The sequence below is a fragment of the Sarcophilus harrisii genome, chromosome 2 (assembly GCF_902635505.1).
Source record: "Sarcophilus harrisii chromosome 2, mSarHar1.11, whole genome shotgun sequence".
Taxonomy (NCBI): Eukaryota; Metazoa; Chordata; class Mammalia; order Dasyuromorphia; family Dasyuridae; genus Sarcophilus; species Sarcophilus harrisii.
This window is the reverse complement of record NC_045427.1, coordinates 382,343,686-382,366,872: the sequence shown is the minus strand read 5'-3', so window position 1 is coordinate 382,366,872 and position 23,187 is coordinate 382,343,686. Positions and strand designations below refer to the sequence as shown.

Below are 23,187 nucleotides of genomic sequence, written 5' to 3'. Positions count from 1 at the left end.
CACCACATGTACACACACAGAGCACAAGCAATCCTACTTTATCCTTTTTGCTGCTAAGATTGAAGTTGTAATCTGTGGCCAAGGAGGAAGGCAAATCCACCTTGTTCCAAAACTTGTAAATTATATGAGCACAGATAAATCCCAACCTCTCTAAGCCTCCGTTCCATTATCTATAAGATGTACTATCCTATCTTACAAAGTAGTTGTGAAGAAAGTACTTTGTAAATTTTGAAGTATGATAGAAATTATTATTAATATTACTAATAACATTATTAATATTGATATTTAACTATTATTAGTACTAGTCTCCCCTTGTTTTGCTGGGGCTCTGCACTCCCATCTATCACAAAGCACCCACGGGGAGTCCATGATCCAGCATCCAGACTTTTGGGTTTCATAATCTCAGAGAGGGCTGGGAAGAATTATGGGTCTCCAGGAAGAACTGTAGCCAGCATCCTCAGCACAGAAGGGGAGAGAACATATTTTCTTAGGGGAGAGATAATAGAACTAGCTTCCTGCCAGGCATGGAATTGGACTGGAGGGACCTGGTTCATATAGGAACCTCACAAGTATTGTGGGTCTCTTCTTCTGAGAAGGTTCAGTACATCAGACTTAAGGGGTTGGGTACTTCCCAGCCTGTACTGAAAGCTTTTAGAAGGCCTGGTTTGCAGCCCCTAAGCCCTCTGTGGCTGGAGGGGATTAAGAAGAGTCTAATTTCCATATCATGGAGAAATCTAAATTTTGGCTCTATTCTATGAACAACTCCCCGAGTGCTCTAGTATTTGATTGGACTAGGCCAAATGGTTCCTTGTTCTCCAACTTCAGATCCAGCATAATTTCTGCAATCTCATATTGCTTTTAAGGTATACAGACCCTGATCCAATCCCCTCCTACTTTCCCAGTCCCACAGGGCCTATATTTATGCTAAATAATATTTATATGTTGTTGTTGTTGTTGTTGTTTTGAGGGTGAGAGGGAAAGATGAAGAGTAAAAGGACAAAACAGGAGAGGTAGAACAAAGGGGTTTTTGGTTGTGTGTAACCATTTGTTAAGCACTTAGTCTACCTCCTGACACATGGGAATTATTACTAAATGCTTGTTCCCTTCTCCCTTTCTGCAGTCCGACTCCATGACAGCATATCGGAGGAAGGGCATCACTACCTGATATTTGACCTGTAAGTACCAACCAGAACCCTTTGCTGAACAACAGTTCACTGGTGTCAGTCCTAGACTGGGCAGGGCCACACAGTGTAGACAGGGAGGGAGATGGCAGGGCCAGATACGGTAGACTTAGTTGGTGTCTTATTTAAACTAGGATCCTGGGATGCTGAGAAGTGCTTCTGAGAGTACCTCAAGGGTCACACAAACAGCAATGAATGGGGCACAGTGCTCAGCTTCTGGCCTCTTGGGGTAACAAGAACTAATTGTGATTTAGTTATCTTTGTGTTTCGGGCTCTAGCTCATCCTCCCCCTCTTTGCTGCTGTGAAAGAGACACACACCCACAGAGACAGTGACAGAGACACACACACACACAGAGACACAGAGAGAGAGAGACAGACAGAGAGAGAAAATGAGAAACAGACGATGAGAGACAGAGGGAGAGACAGTCAGAGATAGTGAAAGAGAGAGATAGAGAGACAAAGAGAGAAAAAGAGAGAGAAAGAAAAAGAGAGACAGAAAGAGGGAGAGATAGAGATAGTGAGAGACAGAGAGATAGAGAGACAGAGAGAGAGAAGGGGGGGGAGGGAGGGAAATGTTTGTAGGGTCCTTTTTTGATCTCTCAGATCTGATAAATTCATAGGCTCATGGGCCCATAGATAGATCCCTTAGAGCTCATGGAGCTTGATCTCCCTCATTTTATAGATAAGAAACTTAGACCCAGAGAATTTATGTGGCTTGCCTGCTATCACACAGCTAGTGCTGGGAGAATGGTTTTCCATGAGAGGAACAAATCCCAGTGTGAAATAAATTGAAAGAGGAAGCCAGGAATACAGGAAAGATTCAGTATCAAGGAAGGAGGGGTCTGTACGCTTTGATTTCATGAAAAAAAATTTTCCTTCTGGGGTGAACTTTGTTTGCTCTGCCAACTCACTGGAGTATTGGTACCATGGGGAGGCTGGAGGGACTGAGTCCCAGAGGGGAGAAGAGACTAGAGCTCTCCCCTGGTATTGAGTGATTGTATTTACAGGTGTTTGAAAACATGCCGAAGGCTGGTTGTGTGTTCAGTTGGTGAGTGTGTTTAAGAAAGAGGGGCACTGTAGCCATTGTTGCAAGTGGGGAGACTGGTTCTATATATGCCTGCTACAAAAGAGAGCTATAGCTTGAGGGGCCAGAGGAAGAGGAGGAAGCAGATGAGCTTGGGATAGTCTTGGCTTTCCTGCTAAGTACCCTTCTTTGTGTGCTTTCCTGTGCTTTGCTGGAGTACCAGCTTTGGTGAGGAGTTAGTATGTATGTATGAGTGAGTAAATGTGTGTGTGTGTGTGTGTGTGTGTGTGTGTGAGAGAGAGAGAGAGAGAGAGAGAGAGAGAGAGAGAGAGAGAGAGAGAGAGAGAGAGAGAGAGAGAGAGAGAGAGAGAGAGGAGAGAAGAGAGATAGGAGAGACAGAGACAGAGACACACACAGAGTGAGAGAACAGAGTCAGGACTGGGAGCAGGGCGAACTGGAGATGACACTGGCCATTAGTATGTGGGGCCTAGGAGGGAGGCGATGCTGTTTGAGGATGACTGATTCCGGGCCTTCTTGGCTTTCAGGGTCACGGGTGGGGAGCTGTTTGAGGACATTGTGGCTCGAGAGTACTACAGTGAAGCTGACGCCAGGTAAGTGTGGGGGAGACACCATGGGCTCCTGCTTGCTCTCAGGTATCTTGGGGGAGCCCGTGTCCTGCCCATCCTCTGTCTGGTGAGGAGCATTCATTCCCGGGCCAAGGCTGTCCAGCCTCCTCTCTGATTATCTTCTGTTGGCCCCTCTGCCTCATCCAAGGGAGCGAGAGCTTACCCCGGTCTTCGGGGCCTTTGTACAGGAAGGACCCCCGGCTGCCTCTCTGGAGGAGTTTGACTGCCCATCTCTTTGTTTCCTGCAGTCACTGCATCCAGCAAATCCTAGAGGCTGTCCTTCATTGCCACCAGATGGGTGTGGTGCATCGGGACTTGAAGGTAAGCCCAGGAAGAAAGAGGGCAGCAGGGGTGGGAGCCCTGGACGGTCAGCCCCTCCCCTCTGTGGCACAGGAAGGGATGGGCGGCACAGGAATCTCCATATTGATGAGGTCGGGCAGGGACTGGGATGTCTCACTTCAGTGTCTCCAAGCTGGAGGGAGGCCTTTAGGTCAGGTGGGCCGAGGAGCGCTCCTTTCTGCCACATCCCCACCCGGGTATCTCACTGAAGATCCTCAGCAGCCACCCATTTCCCCTCAGCACAGCTCAATATTTTGGTCAATTTTTGGTAGCTTCCATCTAGCTTTGTAACTTCCACTCCATTAATTCTAGTTTTGCCCTCTTGGGCCCGCAAAAGTCTGCAGTCTGTGCCTTCTGGCTTGTGGGCCCTGGTATCAGGGAAAAAAGAGGAAATGGATTCAGTGACTCATTATCATCAGAGCTAGATTTGGAGCTGAAAGAGACCTTAGGACTCCTCAACCCAATCCCCTTATCTGACAGACAAGGAGGCTACAGGTCCAAGCTCTGGTAAAGTCACACGATGGCGAAACTAAGGTCTGCTGAGCCAGCTCTGGCACTGCTTCCACTGTACAACCCCGACCCAGTATGGTGAATTTTCAGTAATGTGGGGCCTGCAATAAAAGATTACAGAAATGCTGACTCTTTTCGAGTTGAAGGGGGCCTCAGAGGTCACTCTACGCAGGATTTTTATTGTTATTGTTATTGCATTATTTCAGTCCAATCCAACTCTGACCCTATTTGGGATTTTCTTGCCAAAGACACTGGAACAGCTTGTCATTTCCTTCTCTAGATCATTTTACAGATGAGGAAATTGAAGCAAATAGTGATTTGCCCAGCTAATGTGTCTGAGACCACATTTGAACTCAGGTCCTCCTGACACCAGGCTTGGTATTCCCTCCACTGTACCTCTTAGCTGCCCCATATCTTCTATATCTGAGTATCTCCAATGACAGGGAGCTCACTACTTGATGAGGCAGTTTGTTCAATTACTGCATACCTTTGTTGTTAGAAAGCCTTTTTTATTTTGAATTTCATCCTGCCTAGCTAAAACTTCTGCCTGTTAGCACTAATTCTTCCCAAGGGAGCTAAGCAAGCCAAGTCTGATCATATCGCAGCCTGTCAGATACTTAGAGACAGTAATTATGGTCTCTCTGATTTCTTCCTTCCCACCCCAAACCCCCACCATTCCCCATGTGTTCTCTTCTCCAGGCTAAATATCTAGAGACCTTTTCATTGATCTTTTTAGATCATGGATCCTAAGTCTGACACATCTCTGTGACCTTGGACTAGTAATTTTATCTCAGTTAATAGGCTTCAATACCCTCAACTATAAAATGAGAATGCTGGAACTAATCTTGGTATCGCTGTGAGATGCTGGTCTATATGCTTTCCAGTTTTTTCCAAAATGAGATTGTGGGACTAGACAGCCTCCGAGGGCTTTTCCATCCTTAGAAATGTGGTTCTATAATCCTAATTTAAAGCCTCTCACACATCTTGCTTCCTAAAATTGCTCCTAAAATGTGGTTCCCAGAACTGGATAAGAATGCTGGTGCTGGAATGTGTTGATTGTTGCCAGTGAGCCGGGGCTTCCCTGATAACCCCGTTGTCTGGGTGTGCCCCATAAAGAGCTTGGGTTAGGAAACTGAGCAAGTGAGAACTGAGAGCCCTCCCACTGCTTCCATTCCCCTGGTATTTTAAGCCTGTTGCTCAGGAGCAGGAATGAAGAAAAGGCAGCTCAAATTTAGGCCACTTCGGAAAGATAATTAGGGGCACATTCATCAAACCAGGGCACCTCTGGCACCAGGAGTGGAGACTCTTTGGGAACACTGTCCTGGGAGAATGAATGAGCCATTAGTGAGTTGAGCAGACTGGACTATATTTAGCTGAGGTCAGTCTATCTTTGGGCAGCTGGAAGGTTAGGCTTTGGTCCACTCAGAAGTCCAGAAGACAAAATCAGAAATCAACCACTGAGAAATTATACATCAACTGCCTGGGCTTAAAAACCAGTTCCCAAAATTAAAAGGGAAAGTGTCTCAGAGAGAGATCTTTGACTCACATTCAGTTCTCAAGACAGCTTAGGTCATCTCTTAAAGGTCTAGGACTTGTGACTTACCCCTCCAGATCCCAGAGCTGTTGATGAATGAAAGGAGGTACTCTTAGGCCAGGTCATGTCTAGTGGACCTGTGGTTGTGTGCTTGGCCACAGGGAACTAGCTGTGCCTAGTGAAGAGAGAGCCTCCCTGCATCTTAGCTGGTCAGTGTTTGAGAATGATTGAGGATCAGAAACAATGAAATCACTAAGGATAGAGATGGAGATGAGAGGGGCAGCAATGATACAACACATGGTTGTTATAGCGATGATAAATGAAAGCAGAGATGATGAGGGTGGTGATGAAGGAAGCAGAGATTATGGAAGCAGCAATGATGGAGACAGGAATAAAATGGTGTCGTATAGTGGAAAGAGCCTCAGTGTCCTCATCTGGAAAATGAGAATTATACTTAACCTATTTTGCAAGTTTGTTGTGAATAAAAAGCTTTGCAAACTTTAAAGTGCTATATAATTGAAGGCTATTATTATTAGGAGAGAAATAGTAATGATGGATGCAATGATGACAGAAGGAGGGATGACAGAAGTTGTGATGATGGAAACTAGGATAATGGGTACAGGCAAGATAGAGTCAGTAGTGATGGAGGCCATGATGATAGAAGGAATGATGGAGACAGTATTGATTGAAATGGTAGTAATGATGTAAAATAGATCAAGTAGCTAATATATTATAATGACTGATATTTATGTAGTGCTTTAAGATTTATAAAAGGCTTTCTCTGATCTGAATGCCACAATAGTTTTTTTCTGATGCAGGCTTTCCATGTATAATGATCCTCATTTTACAGATGAGAGAACAGAGACTTAGAGAGAGATTTGTTCATGATCATAGAGCTGTTATTGCTCAGTCACTTGAGTCTTGTCTGACTCTTTGTGACTCCATTTTGGGATTTTCTTGGCAGAGATACCAGAGTGGTTTGCCATTTCCTTCTCCAGCTCATTTTCATATGAGAAAACTGAGACAAACAGGGTGAAATGACTTGCCCAGAGTCATACAACTAGAAAGTGTCTCAGGCCAGATTTGAATTTAGGAAGATGAAGCTTCCCTACTCCAAGCCCAGTAGGGGCTATCCCTGAGTGCCACCTAGCTGCCCAAAGCTCATAGAGCTAGAGTATCAACATCAGGATTTGAAATTGGATTTTCCTGACTTTAGGTCCAGAACTCTATTCTCAATGGAGTCACCAATTAAGGGAGTGATGACAGAGGGATGTATCCTGAATCCCAACTGACCTTATTTATATATTGTCTGAGCCTTGCATCAGTCCCATGACCCTAGGAAGCTGCAGATGCAGGGGTCATGTGAATGAGCAATTCTGGAGGCAGTTAGTCTCTGTACACCATGCTACTGCTCGTAGCCAATAGTAACTGGGGCAGATTCCATAGGGATTGAATCCCAGGAGCTAAGAGTTCTGCCTTAGAGTTTTCTCTGGATACCCATCCAGCCATTTTCCTTCTGACTCTAACAGATTTCTCTGGCTGAAAAGCAATATCCATGACCATCCTTGATAGCTACTGGATTGCTTTGTTTCATTCCTATCGGTTTCAGTTTCTCAAATCTATAAAATGATGGGGTTGGATTAGATAGTCTCAAATCCCTTCAGATATGCAGTTTTCATTATCTTTGTTGCTGGGAAACAACCTCATGCCCATCATTGGGTCAATGAAAGAGGAGCCTTGGGAAACAACCTCATGCCCATCATTGGGTCAATGAAAGAGGAGCCTTTGAGACTTACGTCATAGTACATTCAGTCTTAGTAAATGGAGACATTTCAAGGGACAAATTTCCAGGGAAACAGGAGTATCTGAGGGAGCATATCTGTTGAAGTTTATAAATACAAGGGCAGAGGTTAAAGTGGAGAAGACTATGATTCAGGTACTGAACTTCTTGGAAAAGGAGGGAGAATGACCGGGTACTAGTGGGCAACAAATGCCATGGTCTGTATGGAATATCCTGAAGGATGGGTGGAATCTCATGAAATTACTGAGGTGAGAGCAAGGAGTATGTCCATTTCTCTTTCCCCTAGCTCTGTGTCCAGGGGCTTAGGAGAAAGTGCAGCCAATTATGAAGAAGGCAGCAGGGGGTGAAATATCTTCTGATAAAAGTTAGGTTTCCTTAAGAAGCAAGAAGATGGAAGAAACATAAGACAATGGGAAATTTGTTAGCAACAGAACAGAGAATCCAGAGGGTATATGGAAGGCAGAGCAGTATGGGAATGCTGAAGGGTTAGGGCTGAGGAGGTGGGGATGAAGGGATGAGAAGTAGTAGCAGGGGAAGGGAGGTTTCATCTAGGCAGCCTATAATTTTGAATCACAGGGATTTGGAAAGGAGGAAAAATAATTTGCTAGCCATTGCATGAATTTCTTCCTCCCTCCTTGAAACCCAAATCTGCCCTGAGTGATAGAATTTCTAGTTATAGCTCTGGGTTAGGACCAGCTATAGACCCTATAACTCCTTTCCATTTGGGTGATCTCATTGAACAAAAACTTTAATCTAATAAAAAATTTACTAAATGCCTACTTAGGCATTTGTTGTTGGGTACTGGGAGAAACAGTTGGAAGAGTTTAAAAGTAGATAGAGTAATAAATTAACAAGTGTCTGCTATGTACCAGACACTGTAATAAATGCTGGGGGTACAAATATAAAAAAAAGAAACAATCCCAATTTTCAGCAAATAAATAATATGCAGTCCTTACCTTCATGAATTTCATGAGTTGGTGATATTATGTATGTATATAGATAATGCAAAATGATATATAAAAAGCATATTTTAGTCCCTAAAAAAATTGCTATGTGAAGTCTGAGGGAAAAGGTCATTCAGTGCTCAAGAGTAATGAAGGACAACTTCCTGGAGGAAGCAGTATCACAGTTTCAAGGTTGAAGATTAAAGGAGAAATTAACTGTGTGTGGTGGTGGTGGTGGTGGTGGGGTATTCTAGCCTTGTCTATGGATGCCCCTTCTTGAAAATTCAAACTTGAAATCAGGGCCTTGAATGGCCCTGGCCAAAGGGGCTTTCTTTTGGTTCTTTCACCCTCTTTTCCATCTGCCTTTCTCCTTGAATATCTACCTATTCATGGTGTGTTCTTTCTATTTTCTTACATGTTATCTCACCTTAAACAGTAAGCAGTTCCTTGAAGTCAGGGATTTTTTTGCTTCTCTTTGTATCCCTGTCATTTGACACAGTGTTTAGCACACAGTAAATGCTTAATAAATGCTTGTTCCCTGACTGACCATCTGTCCCTTCACCCCCTCTCCTGTGAAGCCGGAGAACCTGCTCCTTGCATCAAAGCTGAAGGGGGCTGCCGTGAAGCTGGCTGACTTTGGCCTGGCCATCGAGGTGGAAGGGGAGCAGCAGGCGTGGTTTGGTGAGTGGGTGCTGGAGGAAGGATGGAGTTGGTATGTCTGTAAAGGGGACAGGGGTGATCTTGGAGGGCCTTCCCAGCTCTCCCTCCGCTCTTCTCCCCTGACAATGGGAGGTAGAAAGAAAAGCAAAGGCTTTGGAGGCTCCCACGATTTGGCTGGGGCCCAGTGAGCAAATCTGGCACCCCAACCAACCCATCCCTCTCAGCTGTTACCATCTCCTCTGATCCATGCTACTCAGAATAGCTTATTGAGGTCTTTGCAATAGCGCAGTAATAATTTCTCCCATTGGTATAATACTTTATTTTTTTTCGAGATCCTCTCTTATCCAATCTCAGGTGACCCTCATAATAACCCTGTGAGACAGGTCATGCAGGAAAGATTATTCCCATTTTATAGAGGAGGAAATTGTGGCCCATAGAGGGAAAATTCCTGAGCAAGACCACACTGAGTTAGTGGTAAAGCTAGGGCTAGAACCCTAACTTCTGAATTGAAATCCAGTGCTCTTGGCCACAGCAGGAGGCATAGCAGACTTAGGCCTCAGCTTCAAAGTTCCAGTGGGCTAAGACAGTATTTAAAAAAGGGAAAAATAATAAATTGAATGGCCACAGTAGAAGATCTGGTAGATTTCCCTTCTGTTTTCATTCTTTTCCCATAATTCTTCCACCATGACAGTACTCACTACTCCCCAAATAAAGGTGGGAAGCAGAAATTCAGAATGGAAATGATTTCATTCTCCTTTGATTCCCTTTCCCTAGATTATTCTATCATTCATAAACAAGACTGAGGTTTCCCAATTACAGTTTTCTGAGACTATGCTATCCAATATCAAACTGGGGCTACTTCTGGAGGAGTAGGATATATGTGGGGAAACTTCTTCAGTAGTGAATCTTTCCCAGATCAAAGATTTGGGGCTTTTGTTTTATAAGTAATATGGAGCTATTGAAAGTTTTTGAGCAGGGTCAGTGATAACGTCAGAGCTGTATATTAGGTATGTATAGGATGTATTGGCAAAGGAGTCTGAAGGTAGGGAGAACAGTTGAGAGATTATTTTAATAGTCTAAGTATTAAGTTTCAGGGGGATAAATGAGGGTGATGGCTATAGGAATGGAAAGGGGAAGTCACAGTTAGTTTATCTCACATAGTTTTAGTAGAAATCTTTCCTAGATTATTAAGATTAAATCAAACATCTGTTTTTGTTCATTTGTTGTCTTGTTTTGTGGAGAGCAGGCTTTGCAGGGACACCAGGGTACCTCTCTCCTGAAGTTCTCCGAAAAGACCCATATGGGAAGCCTGTGGATCTTTGGGCATGTGGTAAGTTTAATCTTTGGAGTCAAAAGTAGTAAAAGGAGAAGAAATCATGGTGCCCACTAGAGCTCTCTGGTCCTATAATAGACCAAGTGAGTGAGTACTCTACCCTGGCTTATGATGGCAGAGACATCCAGGTAAACCAGAGTTACTAAAAAAGTCATCCACATAACCCTGAATGTGCTGTATGATTTTCTCATGTTGTCTGCTATTATTCATGAGCTCCACATCCCCCACCTGTTCTTGAAGTTATGTCATAATACTAGAAATAATAGCTAGCTTAATTAAGCACCTACCATGTGCTAGGTAAGCTGCTGAATGCTTTACAAATATTTTCTCATTGGATCCTCACAACAGCCTTTGCTATTATTGTCCCCATTTTATAACGGAAGAAACTGAGACAGAGATTTGCCTAATATCATCCAGCTAATAAGTTTCTGAGACTGAATTTAAACTTAGTTCTTCCTGAATTAAGTCCAACTCTCTAGTGCCATTTAGTTACCACAGGAACTATTACTCCAAGAGAATACTATGCCATGTGAGCATTATATCTCCCCATGGGTCATTATTGTGCCTGATACAACATCCTATGAAGGGTGTGTAAGGGAGAAGGCATTCACAAGAATGCACATAGTGTGTGGCCCTGTGGGCCAGGAAGCAACATTGCCAACCTGTAGGATGATTGTAGTTGTCCAGGCCACAGGGATCCAGCAGCTGCCATACAAGGACTTTGTGATCTGCTGACAGTAGGAGGTAACACAGATACCTGTTCAGGTGTCTGTGACAAGAAGGTGTGCCTAAGTGTGCTGATGTAAGCAAAGTGAATCCCCTGTGATCCCCCAGTCTCCTGTTCACTGCTTGCCAGGCCAGCCAGATGAAGGTGCCTTCTCTATCATTACTTTTCCAACAATCTTTATTACTAGTTCTGCTACGGACTTCATTCATTCAGTAAACATTTCTTGAAGAATTTGTTGTTATTATTGTTGCTCAGTCATTTTGCTATTATGTCTGGCTCTTTGAGATCCCTTGGGGTTTTCTTGGCAAAGATAAGGGAGAGGTTAGCCATTTCCTGCTCCTTCTTGAGCACTTACTGTGTGTTAAAGCCTGGGGGAGATGATACAAGGATAAATGAGTGTGGTCCCTATGCTCTGGAGCTTGTTCTAATCAAAGAGATACACATTTACAAATAGCTGCAATCCACGGCAGGATATGATACCTATCATGATACTTGATAAAACAAACTGTACAGATTATCAATGATAGAGGAATTCAGATGAGGAGGAAGGAGAGACTCCCTTTGAGTGATGTGGCAAAGCATCATAGAAGAAGTGGGTTTCAAACTGCTGGGTCTTCAATTTTGGTAGTTGGAAATGGAGAGAGAGGGAAAGGCATTGCAAGCATAGGGAACAATGTGAGCAAAGACATTATAGCAGGAGAGGGCAGGGAATTTGGGGAATGGTGGGGGTTAAACCTGAAAGAAAAGGTTAGGATCAGGAGGTGGAGGACTTGAAACACCAGGCTAATGAGTTTGGATTTGGTTCTGTAAGCAATAGGGAGACTAAGATTTTGGGGAGTAACATAGCATCATGGGATTTCAAACTGAAAAGAAACTTGAAAATCATTTTGTCAATCCATCTCACTTTACAGGTGAGGGAATTAAGCCAGATTTTCAGTGACATTATTATAACTTTGGGAAGAGTATTTTGTTATATATCATATCATATAGTGTTATGTTATATTATATATTCATTATATATATATATTACATATTAGTTGGACTAAGTAAAAAAAGATGAGACAGGTATATTGGTAAGAGGCTATGGGGATAGTCCAAGTATGAATAACAGGTCCTAAAGGAGGGTGGTTGCAGGGGGAATGGAAAGAAATATGATAAATATGAGAGAGATTATGAAGGGAAAGTCAATGGTCTTGGTGACTCATTTGGTTTGTGAGGCCAGGGAGGAATTGTCACAGATGACTCGAATTTTGAATTTGAGTGCCTGGGAGAATGGAGGTGTTATTGACAGAAATAGGAAGTCAAGAAGAAAAATGGATTATGAAAGGAAGGTAATGTATCCAACTTTAAAGATAATAAACTTGAGATCCCAGCGATATCCAACTTGTGATGTTGAGCAACTACTTGAAAATTTAAGTCTTGAGCAAGAGAGAAAAGAAAGAAAGGAAAGAAAGAAAGAAAGACAGAAAGAAAGACAGAAAGAAAGAAAGAAAGAAAGAAAGAAAGAAAGAAAGAAAGAAAGAAAGAAAAAAGAAAAAAGAAAAAGAAAGAAAGAAAGGTAGGTGATTGATTCAATATTGCAGAAACAGTAGACTCCCAGGTCCTCTGACATTATTTTCTGGATTCTTTCCATTATGCTTGTTCGGTGTGATAATGAGGTGGTGGCCATTGAAAAAATTGTTGTTCATTTTTCATTATCAGAGGGCATCAGAAGAGTGATGACTTGTGTGTGAATTGGATTTAAGTAAAACAAAATAGAACAAAATCATCAGCCTTGGTCTCTCTTCCAGAGGCATTGGAGACGAGTGACAAAGCAAAAGTCTAGTTGACTGGCCATGGCCCAGGATGTAGTAGATGACCTTGACTTTTAAAAATTGAGGTCTTTTCCTGGACTGTTTGTCTGAGTAAGTGTCCATTCAGTGACTAAAGGCTAGGTGAGAATTGAGATATAAGATGGCCATAGTTTACCATTGCAAAACTATCCCTCTGGGAAGAGAAGATCCTCAAAGTTTTTGGATTGAAAAGAAAACAATTGCTATTTTCACTCTCTCTAAGCCATTGAAACCCAAACAATGAGCAACAGAGGCTTGGGGTGGGGTCTATTATTGGCAATTCATTGAAAGCCAGAGTGATTTGGATTTAAAAAGTCAAGCAGCACCAGATAAATTGCAATGAGCTTTTTTTTAAAGCCTGTTTTTTTCAGAGCTATATTTCAAGGAAATGGAAGAGATCACCAAAAGAGAGAATGCAAGGAGAAAATAGCAGTTGGCTGGGACTAAATCTTGGTGTATACTTCTATTTTGGGGGCAAGAAGAGAAAGAGGAACTAGAGGAGATAAAGTTTGATTAGAGAGGATTACAAAAAAGTAATATACTAGTAACTAAGAGAGGAGAGCATGTCCAGAAAGTGACAGTTGCTGTTGAGAGGTCGAGGAAGATGAAGATTGAGATAAGACCACTGAATTTGGTAATCAGTTTATCATCTGCCTCCATAGTTATTGCATCCATCAATATGATCCTGCTCATTTCCTACTATTCCTGATATCAGTATTTCACAGTCTTGTTCCTTTTTCCTAGGTGTCATCCTATACATCTTGTTGGTAGGATATCCTCCTTTCTGGGATGAGGACCAACACCGACTATACCAGCAGATCAAGGCTGGAGCCTATGATGTGAGTATTGCTTAATCCTGCCGCTTCTTCTTGACCCTATTAGTGTGCTAGACCTGCTACAGTCCTTTTAATCTGATCCTGCTATTTCTCAACCAGACATGGTCCCCCAGTGGGACTTATGAACAGGAAGATCCCTGTACTCAGCTCTCAGTCTTTGCTTAGAGATACCCAAGTCTTTGGTCTTAGGCTGGTTTGGATCTAGGCCCACAGCATACATTGTGGACCACATAAAATTTTAGAAGTTAGAATAGTAAAAGTAATATTGTAATGAGCTCAAGATAGTGCTTAAAAATAAAATGGCCCTTGACAAATCCAGGTCCAGATATTACCTTGCCATCAATCCTTATGAACTCTGCAAGAATTTAGTATCCTTTGTAAAAAATCTTTGCACTAAGAGGAGGATGGGTACAGCCAAATATAAAATTCAAGCCTATCTAAAGCTTCTTTCTGATGTCTCATCTCTCAGATCTCTGTGTGGGGTACAAGGGAAGAAAGGGGAGATAGCCCTTTATCTACTGCTATCCATTTCTACCTGCTCTCTGGTGTGCCCAGATTTCCTCTGGCTTCTATTGGACTTGATATAAGTGCTTTCTTCTTTCCCTTAGTACATTCAAGACAGAAGTTGCTTTTTATTTCTTTTTTCAAGAGGACTTCATTAGCAATCAAGATAAAGACCCATACAGCAAAACAAGTTCATAAAGCATAGAATTGTTGAGTTAGAGAGCTCAGGAATCTCATTCTAAAATATGCCTAATCTAGCCACTTGGGTGCTATAACTGCCAAAGCTGTCTAATTTCTCCCCTTCTCATCTAATTAAGCATCTGGGCCTGGCCCCATCACATGAACAAGCGCCATGCTCCTTCAGAGAGGTACCAAAGACATGTATTTGGTGCTCCCTTCTCCCTTCTCCCTTCTCCAGCCTTGCCCCCTTTCTATCTCAGTTCTATCTCAATTTATTTGCAAAGCTGAGATAACAAGACTAATGAGCTACAGATATCTTTTTCCTGATCCAATTGCTGGTTTTCCTGATCAAGGTATGTTCAGGTTGATGAGCTTTTTTCTCCTCCCCATTCTTTTGGAATTTCTCTCACTTTCTTACTCTAATCTCAGAAATCTCTCTCTAAAGTCTGATGGAACACATTTTTTATAAATTCACAAGCAACATAATAGCACAAGGAGAAACAAGAGCATACCATTTTTACTCATGGAAAGGAAAAAATAATTTCATTACATCATGCACAGCTCCCAAAGTACTGTCCTTCCAATTGTGAAATACTCTCCTGGTCAAAGTTGATTGCCCCAAAGTTTAGTGATGGTGAAGTATCTGGAAGTTAAGTCATAAAAGGAAGGATTAGAGGAATTGAGAGTGGTTGGGAGAAACACTTAAGGGAGACATGGTCATTGCTTTCATTTTTGTCAGTTATCTGCATGAGAAGTGCTGACCTTGTGATGGAGAAAAAAGATAGAATTGAGCAATGTAAAGTTAGAAATTATAAAAATTGACAACTTATTGATCTGTGAGGTAAGGGAGAGCAAAGAATCAGGTGGGGCTGAGATCATATAGCTGAGATTGGAATGATGATGGCACTCCTGACAGAACTAGGCGAGTTGGATACAAGGATGGGGAGAATAAAAAGGAATTCTGTTTTGGCTGTGTTGAATTTGAGGTGTCTCTGGGATATCCAGTTTCAAATATCTAGTAGGCAGTTGGTGATATGAGACTAAAGTGAGGGAGAGTCTAGGGTTAGAGATAGAGACCTGTGAGTCATCTTGCATAGAGATAATGAAACTCAGGGGAGTTGATGAGATCATGGGATTGGGGGAGGGGAGAGAGAGAGAGAGAGAGAGAGAGAGAGAGAGAGAGAGAGAGAAGATATTGATTGATTGATATATCAACTCTCCTGGCTGCATTATGTTGTACAGATCCAGTAGAACCTAGAGGGGACTTTCATTTTCTTTGCCTATATAAACAGAGAGATATATAGACACACATTTACAAATATACATTTGTCATCAACCTAGGCTAAGATTCAGCAATGACATTCTTGATTATGAAAGCCTATAGATAATTTAGTCATAATATCATAAGACTTAGAAATGAAGGAGATGTTAGAGGTGAGCTGGAGGATATTCTAAAAATTCCCCTTTTCTCTTTTTCCCCAATTAATAAACTCTAATGACAGACTTCCAGAAGAAATTTGAGTTTATGCCACTTGAGAATTATTTGATGGAACTGGGAACTTTTAGTCTGGAAAAGAGAAGACTTAGGGGCTAATTGGAAATGATGGGGCAGGATATTGTTGTTTAGTTGATTAGTTCTGTGTGACTCCTCCTGAGTCCATTTGTGGTTTTCTTGGCAAAGGCACTGGAGTGGTTTGCCATTTCCTTTTCCAACTCATTTTACAGGGTCATACAGCTAATAAGTATCTAAGACTGGCTTTGAACTTAGGTCCTCCTGATTCTACAACTCTATTCACTACACTAATTAGCTGCCTCTTGGGGCACCGTAGTTGCCTCAAAGTTTTGAAGAGCTGAACTTAGAGTAATGAGTAGAAGCTACAAAGAGGCAACATAGTAGGTTTGATTAAAGAAGAGTTTTCTAGTAAGCAGAGCTCTTCCAAAGTGAACAAGATGCCCCAGGAAGTTGGCTCAAAGGCTAGTCAATCATCTGTTGGGTGTGTTAAAGAGAGAGACTCGTTTTTGTAGGAGGGTTTCAGACTAGACAGCCTTTGAGATGCTTTGATTTCAGGATACATCTCTGTCCTCTTCAAATAATCTTCAAAACACCAAATTCTGGGCACTCAGAGTTTCATATGAATTTTAAATGCTTATTGACTTGACTTGTTGACTTTCAGTTTTGAAATTCTCTAATTCTATGAGCTCATCTAGAATAGCCTCATTTTAAAGATGAGAAAACTGAAACACAGAAGGGATAAAGTGCTTGCCTATGGTAGCAAAGCCATGTCAGCGTAAGAATTAAAAATGAGCTGGAGAAGAAAATGGCAAACCGCTCCATTATGTCTGCCAAGAAAACCCCCAAAATGACTGAACAGCAACAACAAGGGTTCAGAGGAATCAAATTGCCCAATCTCCCACTTTATGCAAGGACCCTTCAATGACAAACTTTGCACTTAGATAATAATCTTCTGATTGGATAGCTCCAGGGATGGATGCCTTCCTCAAGAGGCAGCACCTTCCGTTATTACACAGACTGAGTTCTTAGAAAGTTCTTCCTTGGTTGCTGAGATGAAAGGAGTCACATAGAATAAGTTGAATCCTTCATCCTAGTGATAGCTCTTCAAGCATTTGAAGACAGCTATCATATCCCTACTAAGTTTTTTTTTTTTCATGCCAAACAGTCCTTGTTCCTTCCATTGTATATCTTTATCATTGTCCAGATGTTTCTCTCTTTTGTCAATGTGTGATGCTTCACAGTCATCAGAATGTGTTCCTACCAGAACAGAGTACAGTGGGACTATCACCTTTCCTGATCTGGACTTATTTTTTCTTTCCTTACTCATAGCAGCCAATGGATGCATATTTACTGAATTTAATAGAATGAAATAGAATTCTCACAACCCAAGGTTCCATTGGCCCTTTTGGCAGTCATAACATACTATTGACTTATATTAAGCTTTGTGGTCCATGTAGACCTGTAGGTCTTTTTCACACTTATGCCATTTTTATCTTACACTTTTTATTTTATAGACTCAAATATAGGATTTTTATATTTGAATTTATTCTGTTCATATTCTAGGTTTTTTTTGCAATGCTTTTGATGCCATAGAAATGTGGGCTGTTATTGGTATTATTATTACAATATCCTGATTCTATCATCTATGTGTCCATCCAAGTCATAGATAATGATGTTGAAGAGTGTCATTCTTACATCTTCTCTCAGCTAAACATCCTTAGGCCTTTCAATTAGTCTGCCACATTCTTTCTGGATTTCTTCACAATTCTGATCACTCTCAGCTAGACAGATGCCAGATTGGAAATAAAAAATAATAAATCTGCTTCTCAGATCAGGGTTCTGTGTATAGAGAAAATACCTCATTCCTCATCCCCCTCTCCCATTGGCACTGGATGCTCTCCCAGAGACAGTTGAAAATCTGCCCTTGCACATGGTCACTGTTTGTCTCTGACAGACCTATACAAGAAGGGTCTCTGGGCCCTGGCTCTCCTATGCCTGCTCCCCTGCCAGGCAGGAGTTGTTCTGATTGCAGGGGGTGGCCTGTGGCAGGCTAGCCAAACCTGGCCCATTTGCCCCTTTCAGTTCCCATCCCCGGAATGGGACACGGTTACCCCAGAAGCGAAGGACCTGATTAATAAAATGCTCACCATCAACCCCTCCAAGCGCATCACAGCTGCTGAAGCCCTCAAGCACCCCTGGATCTCTGTAAGTAATACCTGGAGTGGGGTTTGGGCAACTGGGGCTGGGTTGTGGTTTGAGGGCTGCAGATCACATGGCCAAGGGTGGTTTGTTTCTCAAGGGACCAAAGAACATTCAGCATGCTCACTGCCCATGGATCCAAGTGTTTAGGAAAGTATGTAACTTTCCTTGGCAGACAAAGCCCTGGGCTCCTGTCCCAGAAAAAGACTTGTTAGGAGGAGTGAATTGGAAGTAATAGCTAATGACAATAGCTAACATTCATATAGCATTTACTGTGGACTGGGCACTGGCAGCAGTTTACAATTATTATCTCATTTGATCCTCACAACCCTAGGAGGTAGGTGCCATTATTATCCCTGTTTCATAGTTGAGGAAACTGAGGCAATAGATAAATGGTCCCACAGCTAGTAAGTATTTAAGACAGGAATTGAACTCTGGTCTTCCTTACAGGATAGGATTGTTGTGAGGAAAATATTTTGTAAACTATAAAACCAATGCAAAAAAACCTTGAGAAGCCTTCCCTGCTCTTAATACCCATGTAGCTCTATCTTTCTTAGTACTTTCTTCCCACCAAGAATCCTTTGAAATTAGGTCTTCTAACTTATTGAGCTTCCACTGGTAGGGATTTACTTCGGGTTGGTCTTTGGTAGGCTTGCCCTTGCAGCACCACATCTTTGTTCCTGTTTGCTTGGTTTAAAAAGAAATAAGCCACCCCTCCACTCCAGTCCCATCCTGAAGTTTGGAAATTGAAACTATCTCTTAGATAAAAGTTGCACACAACCCCCTCTTTCCTTCTCATATGCTTCTCCCTCTCTTCTTTTGTCAGCACCGATCTACAGTGGCCTCCTGCATGCACAGACAGGAGACTGTGGACTGCTTGAAGAAATTCAATGCAAGGAGGAAACTGAAGGTAACCCCTTGGCCTGGTTCCCTCTCTGAAACTGCTGGATTCTGCATTGGTCCACATTTCTGCCAAGGGAATAGTGGATAAGGTTGGGTGGGAGTCTCCTGGAGAAATGGGAAATTCTCAGACCTTGCCTAGGTCATGAGCAATAACAGAGCACTGTACTCAAGAGTTAAAGAAAAGTGGTAATAAGGGTTGGGTAATAAGTGCTGGCTAGCTGTGGCTGTTCACTATGAAGAAGCCCACCTCTTCCACCTAACAGGAATCATGCAGATATACATGCTACTCTGGGAAAGTCAAATAGCATTAGACTTGGGATCTTGGGGCAGTGAGAATTATAAAGTTCAAATCTCACCTTACATATTGATTAATTCTGTGACTGAGGAAATCATATTACCTCTCTGGGCCTTAGCTTCCCCATCTACAAAATGAATGAATTTGACTGGATAACCTCTAAAATCTTTTCTAAATCTAAATCTAAAAATCTTATAATTGTCATTTCCTCATCTGTAAAGTGGGAAAAATGACTCCATCCCAGGACAACTATGAGTAAAGTACTTTTTTAAAACTTTGAAAGGTGATACATTTATGAATTATTATATTGTAAAATGCTATAGAAATGGACTATAAAATGGACTGTCTTTTTAGAGTATTATTATTATTGAGAAGCAGTATGGTACAGCAGATACTCAGAAAGACTTAGATTCAAAAGTTGACTTTGACATATGCTGGCTAGTCTTACAATATCCCAGGAAATTCTCTAAGACCATAAGGTGCAAAATTTATATAAGACTACATAGAGTGCCATTTTGTATTTGTAAAGAGACTTTCTTCACCTGGAATTCTCTCATGGATCTGGACCTCCCCAAAATTATTTTTATCCATATAGCTCCTGAATATGCTCTTTTTAGTGTACTATGGGCTGTGCAACAACAGGAGTTAAGGGTACTTTCTATCCAATTAAATGGGCCTATGAGTCCCCAGGATTACATAGAGCTGAGGCATGATTTATTTTAGATGTGCTGAGCTCACTGTTAATCTCCTTCCTTTCTAGTGTTCACTGTTCCCAAGAGCCTCCCATCCTCCCAGAATGGGGAGGGAGCATGGGGCATAAGGGAAGACTACATGTATTAAGGGATGTTGGCAGCAGAGGGTTGGTGAAATCCTAGGAGGAGATCTGGACCAAAGGGATTCCCACCTGACTTCAGGATTTTTTAGCTCAACGGAAGCTTAGGAATTGAAACAGAAGCCAGAAACCTTATCATATAAAATGATATCAGAATTGGAGGGGCCTTAGAAAGCATTTATTCTACTCGCTCTGTTTTACAGATGTGGAATTTTAAGAGATGAAAAGCATTTTTGAAAGCTTGGAATTCCTTAATGGGATACTTAGGCTGGCTTGAGAGAGAGAGCTCTAAATGTTCTAAAGAGAGAGGGATAACTTAAGTTGAGGGCAGGAATCTAAAGGGAAGGAGAGTTGAGAAAGTGACCACCTACCTGACTCAGGAGATTTACATGGCCTTTTGGATACCTGCTTGGCAGGCCTCCTGGAGTCTAGCCAGCAACCCTAGCTCAGGCTGGAGCTGCCTATTAATACTCTTGTCCAACGTAATCTTGTCCCTTGAGTTGTGCCCACCTAACACTCTTCCCAGCCAATCACTTTTTTTTTGGGACTGAGGACAGATGGACAAAGGGATGGGGGAGAATGGGAGGTTTGGTCTCTGACAATAACAATCTCTTTCTTTCTACCCACTCTCCACATTTTCTTATTCTTCCCTCCTTCCTCCTTTTCCCCCGGTCTCTCTTCCCACCCTCACCTCTCTTGCTGTTCTATTTTTGTCTGTTTCAGGGAGCTATCCTTACCACCATGCTGGCCACCAGGAACTTCTCTGGTAGGTGGTGGGACCCTTTGGTCCTCAGGATCTGACACATACAATTCAGCACTGCAGGACTGCTGCACCATATCTAGGGTGCTCTAAGAGAATTCGGGGTCAAAACATTCCTGCTCCCCCTACCCAGAAAGAACAGGGAATTTATTCTTTGGCCCCCCCACCCACTGCCATCACTGCCTGCTCAGCATATATATACAGTGAGGCAGCAAGTCCTTTGCCAAGACTTGGGGTGACAGCTGAGGGGTGGGTGGAGGGGGAAGAGGAACATGAGGTGCTGACCAAGTGCTGAAAAATCCCAATGGACTTGACAGATATGTGCATCTAAACAAGTTGGCCCATTAGCTGTAGCTATAAACTTGTATTGGGGAGAGATGACCTGGGTCCAAATTCTAACTCTGGCATTAAATTAGCTGTATGACCTTGGACAAGCCATTCAAACCTCTGAGAGCCTTACTTTCCTCATCTATAAAATGGGGATAACAAAACTTATAAGGTTGTTGAGAGGAAAGTATTATAAACTCTAAAGACTCTAGGAGTGTAAAATATTCTTTTGATTATTCTTCTCTGTGCCATTTATGAGAATGGTCCCTGGGCTAGGAAGAGAGGTAGCAGCAATCCTGGTATAAGAGGCAACCTCACAGAGGAAGGCTGGCAAAGTGTAGATTACAGCTTTCCCCAATTCTAATAGAACATGACCAGAAGGAAAGAAGTGGCTGGTGAGAAATGTCTGTGGAAGCACCAGGGACTATGGGGGGTATATGAGAAGCTCCCAATTATTGCATAGCAGTATCTGAGGTTACTAGGTGGTGGTGAAGGAAAATGGATAGAAACTTGAATTTATCACGTGACCTTTGTCTGAGGCTCCCTGAGTGAGTGACAAGACTGCCAGAGTCTGGCCACTAATGCCAGGGCTTTACTGAGGCACTCAGGACTGAGGCAGTCGAGTAGAGATGGCAAAGTTCACCCCAAAACAGGAGAGGGAGTCTTTGGAATGATTCTTCATTGCAGTGTGAGCTCAGCTCCCCTTTCTGGTCCCACCTATCCCCAGAAAAAGGTACAGAAGTTCATTCCATTTCCCTCCTCTCAGAAAACATGGAATTTTATCCACCTTGGGCAGCAGCTAGAGACCCATTCTGGGGCTCAACCAAGCACTATTTTGCCTTTGCATATCATGGATATGGCATAGTGCCCAAGCTGTCAATTAGACATAAACTTAATGTTTATCTCCAGTGAGCTAGGCAGTGTGCCATAGTGGACAAAGTCTTGGATTCAGAGTCGAAGGACTTGGGGTCGCATCCTTGCTCTTCCTCTATATCCAAGTGATGTTGGACAATCTTTTTGTCCTACATAACTTTTCTCATCTTTAAGATGAAAACATTGGGACAAGATGAACTCTAAGACCTATTCCAGCTCTAAATCTCTGACTTTATGATCCTTTCTGGCATAAATGCTATGCTATTATCTGTTCACCTTCCTGTTTGCTCAGCCTGGAAGCCAAATATGTGTCCCCCCTTCTAGGGCTTCCCTTACGTTCTTTGTCTTTTCCAGGCTGGTAGCTAGAGAACCTCTTGTAAGCTCTTTGCACATGCATAAGGAAATTAACACTGTGGATTAGATCCCCCAAGCAAGGCTTTAAGGACTAGGAAAGTGATTATAAAAATAAAGAAGGCTCTATTTATGTCTCCCAAGAGAGACTAAGAAAATGAGATGCTTCTGGGAACCAAGGCAAGGGCAAAAAGACAAGCATTGAGTGGTGCAATAGAAAGAGACAGTAAGTGATATATTTAACACGTATAGGACTTCTTGCCATCTGGGGGAGGGGTGGAGGGAGGGAAGAGAAAAGTCGGAACAAAAGTGAGTGCAAGGGATAATGTTGTAAAAAATTACCCAGGCATGGGTTCTGTCAATAAAAAGTTATAATTAAAAAAAAGAAAAGAAAAAGAAAAAAAAAGAAAGACAGTAATCTGGAGGTCTCTTCCTCCCTATGCCACTTATTAATCAGTTGACAAGAGTCAAGTCACTTTCCCTCACTAAGCCTCACTTTCCTCATCCATACAATGGGCATAATAATCCTTTCCCTGCTTGCATTACAGAGCAGTGTAGACTAAGTAGGAGGATAATGGATGTGAGGGTTTGGGAGCTACACAGTGCAAAAACAGACATGCTCCAGGGCATCATGGTTATGCAATTAATAAAAATTCTAAAAGGATATGTAGCAGGGACTTTAGGGAGTTCTCAGGTGCCAGAGAGCCTCTGAGCTGGGACAGTGTGCATAGAGTATCCACAGGTCAGGGGAGCCAGAGGACAGGGTCCAGGTGTTATAGTTAAGACTGTAGCAGCTACTGTAGGTAGACTTTGCGGTGGGGTGGAGTGTTGGCCAACGTAGGTAGAGAAAAAGATATTTGTCTTTTCCTAGGTTCACTGTCTCTCCTTAAAGCATTTTTGGGCAGTCAGGGTTAAATAGATGACTGCTTTTGGTCTGCTTTCCCCTTTTTACTCTCAACTCTCTGTTACTCAGGACACCTAGAGAAAGGTTCAGGCAGAATGTCAGGGTATTCTGGAACATTTTCTGACCAGTATCCAAACATAAGCACTCCATCCAGGAGGGGGGGTGAGTGTGTGTGTGTGTGTGTGTGTGTGTGTGTGT

The 23,187-nt window shown here is 42.4% G+C and overlaps 1 protein-coding gene across 3 annotated transcripts in view; it reads left to right on the top strand.

The window, feature by feature from the left end:
- The window catches only part of CAMK2A (calcium/calmodulin dependent protein kinase II alpha), a 79,334-nt gene that overhangs the window by 28,632 nt on the left and 27,515 nt on the right, over positions 1-23,187 (top strand). For all 3 annotated transcript variants that reach the window (XM_031953514.1, XM_003756709.3, XM_031953513.1), the window contains exons 4-12: positions 1,121-1,175; positions 2,752-2,817; positions 3,081-3,153; positions 8,539-8,641; positions 9,867-9,950; positions 13,257-13,351; positions 17,628-17,750; positions 18,571-18,654; positions 20,498-20,540. In XM_031953514.1, coding sequence (XP_031809374.1) covers positions 1,121-1,175; positions 2,752-2,817; positions 3,081-3,153; positions 8,539-8,641; positions 9,867-9,950; positions 13,257-13,351; positions 17,628-17,750; positions 18,571-18,654; positions 20,498-20,540 — 726 coding nt within the window. The remainder of the gene's footprint in view (positions 1-1,120; positions 1,176-2,751; positions 2,818-3,080; positions 3,154-8,538; positions 8,642-9,866; positions 9,951-13,256; positions 13,352-17,627; positions 17,751-18,570; positions 18,655-20,497; positions 20,541-23,187) is intronic.